Source organism: Juglans regia, chromosome 1 (genome assembly GCF_001411555.2).
Source record: "Juglans regia cultivar Chandler chromosome 1, Walnut 2.0, whole genome shotgun sequence".
Classification (NCBI taxonomy): Eukaryota; Viridiplantae; Streptophyta; class Magnoliopsida; order Fagales; family Juglandaceae; genus Juglans; species Juglans regia.
In genome coordinates, this window is record NC_049901.1 from 33780227 (window position 1) to 33785785 (window position 5559).

The 5559-nt window shown below is 37.4% G+C and overlaps 1 protein-coding gene across 1 annotated transcript; it reads left to right on the forward strand.

Annotated features, from left to right (window-relative positions):
- The first annotated feature begins 757 nt into the window (after positions 1–757).
- On the forward strand, positions 758–3793 carry LOC108986544 (ubiquinone biosynthesis protein COQ9, mitochondrial-like). The gene is made up of 6 exons (XM_018959188.2): positions 758–1180; positions 1321–1428; positions 2426–2587; positions 2683–2854; positions 3147–3220; positions 3344–3793. The coding sequence occupies exons 1-6, from the start codon at positions 872–874 to the stop codon at positions 3422–3424; spliced, it is 906 nt and encodes a 301-aa protein (XP_018814733.1). The 5' UTR covers positions 758–871; the 3' UTR covers positions 3425–3793.
- The last annotated feature ends 1766 nt before the right edge of the window (positions 3794–5559 follow it).

The following is a 5559-nucleotide window of genomic DNA, read 5'->3' on the forward strand; positions in this document are numbered from 1 at the left end:
TCTTAAGACAGTTCAAAACCTTTACTTGATAATAAAAAATAAAAAAAAGAAATCCAATTTAGTCTTTGTGATGGAGACTAAAATAAAATCTGGAAGGTTTGATTATTTGAAAGAAAATGATTGGTTTTTTTGTAGAACTCAGAGTTGAGCGTGGAAATTCATAATTAGTCTCAGAGGCACATTAGTGCTGGGATCACATATGTTTGAGTTGTGCTACACAGAAATCTCACACCCCTTCACACTACTTAAAATCATATAATTTTACTTTTTTATCCTTATATTTCATATTTCAATTCAATATGAAATATGAAGGTAAAAAAATAAATTTATATATTTTTAAGTGGTGTGCAGAGTGTGAGGCTTATGTCTAGAATTTTTCTAAATGTTTACACAGATGTGAAGAGGTTGTTTACAGGCTTCTATAGACAGCTTGAGATTAGCAGGAGAAAAGAGGCATGGAGGATTTTGTCATTATTAAACCCTTTAGTCACCAACTTTCGCGTGTGAAGAGGGATTTTAATGAGATAAGTGTTTAATAAGGAGAAATCAATTTTAGAGCAGCTTTAGAGGAAGGTAATTTGTATGATCTGGACTGGAGAGGGTACAAATCCAGTTGGAGTAACAAGGTGGTATATCTTGATGTCACGGCTGATAAATGCGATTCGATTAATGAAATCGATTTCTAGTTTTTTAACAAAAAAATTAATAAAAAATTGCATTTTGGGAGTCTATAACACGTGGAGCGAAAAATAGCGCTACGTGGACCTAGAAATCTGCACAGATCTTCTTCTACTTCCAGACTCGGCGGGCACCAAATAAACAGAAAACAACTTACAACCCCGTCTCGAGAGGCCGTCCCTGAGCCGACGAGATGTACCGAACAGCGGCGAAGCGTGTTCTCCTCCTCCGTGTACCCTCCGGTAGCAAAAGCAATGCCCGTCTTCTGCTCCCACCCATTCTTCAATCATTCGCTGCTAACTCTTCTCCTTTATCCACTACTAGTGTAAATCCAAATCAACGTTCTCAAAACCCTAGTTTTTCTGATCCTGTCTCTTCATCAACATCTTCTTCATCTTCATCATCAACGGCCGATGAAGCTCGACGTCAGCATAGCCGCAGACCGACGGCCGAGTACGAAGACGAGCAAGCACGGGTGCTTCATGCCACTCTTCCCCACGTGGTCTGTCTCAGCCTAATTCAATGATTTTTTTAATTAATGCCCTCTATGTGTTTGTTAAAGTGTCGATGAAATATTCGATGCCCTTTTGAATTCCTGACAGAAGTCCCTTCATAACATTAATAACGATGGTGGACGTACAGGTGAGGTTGGGATGGACTGAAGCTGCTATGATTTCTGGTGCGAGGGCCGTCGGTGTTTCTCCTTCTATAATTGGCTCTTTCCCAAGGAAAGAAGCCGCTCTTGTGGAGGTAATTTTGTCCCTCTTGGTCGATATTGGTATGCATATAAAACAATGACTAAAATAATTTTCTATCTTTTAAGATTTAGGGCTCGTTTGGACACTTAAGGAATGTTTGAATGTTTGGAGAATGAGATGAGATAAGAATTTTGTAAATAGTAGTTAGTTGGTTTGTGAATAGTAGAGGATAGTTTAAGATAAGTATTTATTAGGTTTTGGAAAATGAGATAGAAAAGTTGAATAAAAAATATTATAAAATTAAAATATTAGTAGAATATATATTTTTAATATTATTTTTGTTTTAAGATTTGTAAAAGTTGAATTGCTCTTTGTTTTTTATTTGAAAAGTTTAGAAAGTTGTAATGATTAGTTTGAAAGTGTTTGTGTTTAAATGATATTTGGAGATGAGATGAAATGAGATGGAATAAGATGAAAAATGTTTCCAAACATCCCCATAAATTCGATAATGGGTTTGCAAGTGGCATTTTGGCCAATATTCTCTAGCACTAGGAAGATTATTCTTGGGCACAAGACCCACCGGGTTTAAGTATAACCTAACAACTCCAATAATTTTGATAATAATATGACTCTTGATTTAAGTTGGGTCGTGCCGATAGTGTCTGTCGTTTTCTGTTTAGTCACGGTGTGTTGAAATAAATTCTGTTTAGCCATCCGTGTTGAATTGATCTTGTTAACAGCAGGGATTCCAGTTCAGATGGCTTTTTCGATAGGTTTGAATAATCCAAAATTGTTGCATTTCTTTTGAATAATCCAAAGTTTTGCATTACCATGCTAAGGACCATTTGTTTTGTGTTGGTAACTACCCATGGTTGCATTCATTAGTTGCTTGGGTCAAGTGAAACAACAAATTTTGCATGGGACACTGAGTATTTCTCCACTTAACACATGTTAGCGATAAAACTTAGGGTTTGTGATCTGAACTTCTTTCTACGTGTCTTATGAGTTGATGATGAATATTTTTCCCCCATCTTTGTTTTTTGCTTCAGTTTTTCATGGATGAGTGCTTGCAAAGGCTCATCGATAGAATTGAGTTGGGTGAGGACTTAAAAGGCAAGATACCTAGTGAGCGAATCTCTGAGCTTGTTAGGTTTCGCCTAGAAATGCAAGCTCCATACATATCAAAATGGCCTCAAGCTCTTAGCATTCAGGTATCATCTGTTGCTCCCATTCCTCTTGTTAGAGCTTTGATGTTATTAGTAAGATAAGAAACACAAAAAATATCTGTTATCAATTATATCTGCAGGCACAACCAATGAATGTTCCAACAAGTTTTAAGCAGCGGGCAATGCTTGTAGATGAGATATGGCATGCTGTTGGTGATGAGGCCTCTGATATTGATTGGTATGTAAAGCGCACTGTCCTTGGGGGAATATACTCAACAACGGAAATATACATGCTGACTGATAGTTCCCCAGGTTCACGTTCTTTACTTTGTTTTTGGAATCCGGATTTGCAACATATCTTTTTTTTTTTTTTTTGCATGTATAATTAGTCATACCCATTATGTAATGTGCCCCGTCTTGGATGTTGGTAACTATAGTTGTAACAATCCATCTTGTTTTTTTGTAATATCTAGAGGATTTTGTTCGGATAGTTTTGATGTTCTTTCTTAATGAACTTTTCTTTGGTGTAAACCCCTCTATGTACTATTGTGAATGCAGTACTGGAAATAACCTTTGACTCTATTGGTTGCTATTTTTCTGGCAGATTTTCGTGATACGTGGTCTTTCTTGGATGGCCGTGTGAAAGATGCTTTTGATCTGAAGAAGACCATTCAGGAGGTATGTCCTTTTCCCTTGGTTCTTTTATGTTTTGGGTTCTATCTGTATTTCGCAAATATTTGACCATTTGGTAACCTTAAGTTGGCAATGTGTAACATCCTTCATCATGGTGAATTTTTGCAGGCAAAGTATTTGGCGGAAACCGTTGGTGCTGGTATGGGGAGCTCTTTGCAAGGATTTGTGAAGAGAGTTTTTCCTGGATGAATGCTAGTTTGCCAGATGGTTTAGAAAATATATACTGAGAATCAGGTGCTGGGTCACATGGGGCATGCATCAGGATTTGAAGTATTCTTCTTCTTTCGCTTGATTGCCTCTGATAAAGATTGTTACCTGGAAGAGATGCTGTGTATGTGTTACTTTTATCTCCAATGTTTCATTACTCTAAATTCTTTTTCAATTGGCATGAAGCCGCCGAAGAGTGAATCTTAAATAATGGTACTTTTTCGTTACATAAGTTACTATTAAACTTGATATCCTGTGGATTGCTCCATGGACCTGCGAATGATGGCAGAATCTCCCTTGGGCAAACAGGTAAGGTGGAAATAAAAATGATAGAGTTCGTTGGCAAAGAAATATTATTTCAATATTGTTCACACGACGACCCCTGTATGGGGAACTTATCTCATCCATTTTTTTTTTTATATCATCAATATTGTTGTACTTATTTAACCTAATGTTGCTTCTTGTTTGCTCATATTTATGATGTGTAAAATTAACATACCTACATGAATACCCATAAAAAATTACTCCAATCAGTCTTTTCTTATAGTTGAATTATGATGTGGTTCACATAATTGGATGAATGCCAGCTGCTGGCTGGAATTTTGGGACTGAGGTCTTCCCTGTTTTGCTACGTTTTCCTGGAGGATCAGATGATATCAAGTCCTACAATTTTGTTACTATTTTGGTTGAGTTTAGGTTTCTGCTGAACGGGTCTAATTTGCTCCTCTTTGTAATTAATGTAGAAACAAAACAGAAAGAGATATTAAATCAAATTTTATGGACCTGAAAAATGAAATCAGCGATACGACAAGTGAATCTAGCCAGCCAAGCAATTTTTCTTATGTGAGAGCTCTAGAGTGCTTTCTTGCCTACCCCTTCGTGAGTGTTGCAGGCACTCGACGGAGTTCTGGCTCCCTTTAATTTCTTATCCTTCCCCTCATTTTCTCTATTAATATGATGATGATTGTGCATGCTTTTGCATATACATGCATAAATATATTTGTATTTATGACTTTATGTATACATGCATGTATAAGATGTATGTTGATGTATCGGAGGAAATCAAGCCACTCAGTGGTGGCTTGCCTCTAGTGGTTCGGACCAATTTCATCTACTTGCTAGCGTACTGTTGTCTCTTATTTTTTGGGAGATTTGGCTCGCAAGGAATAAAGCCAAATTTGATAACATTCTCACTAACTCTATACCATCATTGATCGTTAGTAGGCTTAGAAATCTCAAAATCCTTCTTGAGCCTTTTTTCTTTTGCTCAACTTAAATGCTTCCGCCCTTCAGTCTCTTCACATTTCTTGGATCATCATTCGGGGCTAAGGGGCCAACTTTGTTGAAGTAGTTCTTCCCTCCTTTTGGCACCCTCAAATTTAATATTGATGGGGCTTCCAAAGGTAGCCCAAGTTCTTCTGGCTGTGCTTTTCTTGTTTTTTGGGTTTTGGTACTATACTTTTGTAGAATTATCAGCATTTTGAAATTTGTCTTACTATGCGCTATCAATTAAGTGTTTCTAGCTCACTATTGAATCAAATTCTCTTCTTGCGGTAAACTTGTTTAATATTGATTCCCAACTCCCTTGGCAATATTTTGATATTTGAGATGATATTTTACAATTCATCACTTTCCTTTTGAAAAATTATACTCATCATCTCCACACACCACACACCATATTTATTTTTATTTATTTTTATTTTTTCTCTTACCAAATATGTGGTGTTTGGATGATAAGTAGTAGGGCTGTGCAAAATTTTGAAATTTCCGACTCCACTTGACATCCGCTCCGATTTTGACTCCGTCAGAGTCGGAGTAGTCGGAAAACGGAGTCGGAGTGTGGAGTGGCTCCGAATAGGTAGTCGGAGTCGGAATTGGAGCTCCTTGTAGCTCTGACTTCGTTTTTTTTCTTTTTTTAAATCTAGTTGTAAAACGACGTCATTTTACATTTGGATTTTTTTATCAAACGACGCCGTTCCACTTAAAGTGGAGCGGCGTCGATTCATCATACGGAGGGTCCAAAACGTAGGACCCCCCTTCTCTTCCGTTCTCCCTTCTTCCTCCTTTCTCAAGTCTCACGTCTAGCGGGCTGAACCAGTGAACCTCTATCTCGCCAC

What these genes read in the sequence shown, in the direction of transcription:
- LOC108986544 (XM_018959188.2), top strand. Translation starts at nt 872, where the DNA reads ATGTACCGAACAGCGGCGAAGCGTGTTCTCCTCCTCCGTGTACCCTCC. An exon ending in ATGCCACTCTTCCCCACGTG is followed by an intron (nt 1,181 to 1,320) that starts GTCTGTCTCAGC and finishes GTGGACGTACAG; the next exon opens with GTGAGGTTGGGATGGACTGA. An exon ending in CTCAAGCTCTTAGCATTCAG is followed by an intron (nt 2,588 to 2,682) that starts GTATCATCTGTT and finishes TTATATCTGCAG; the next exon opens with GCACAACCAATGAATGTTCC.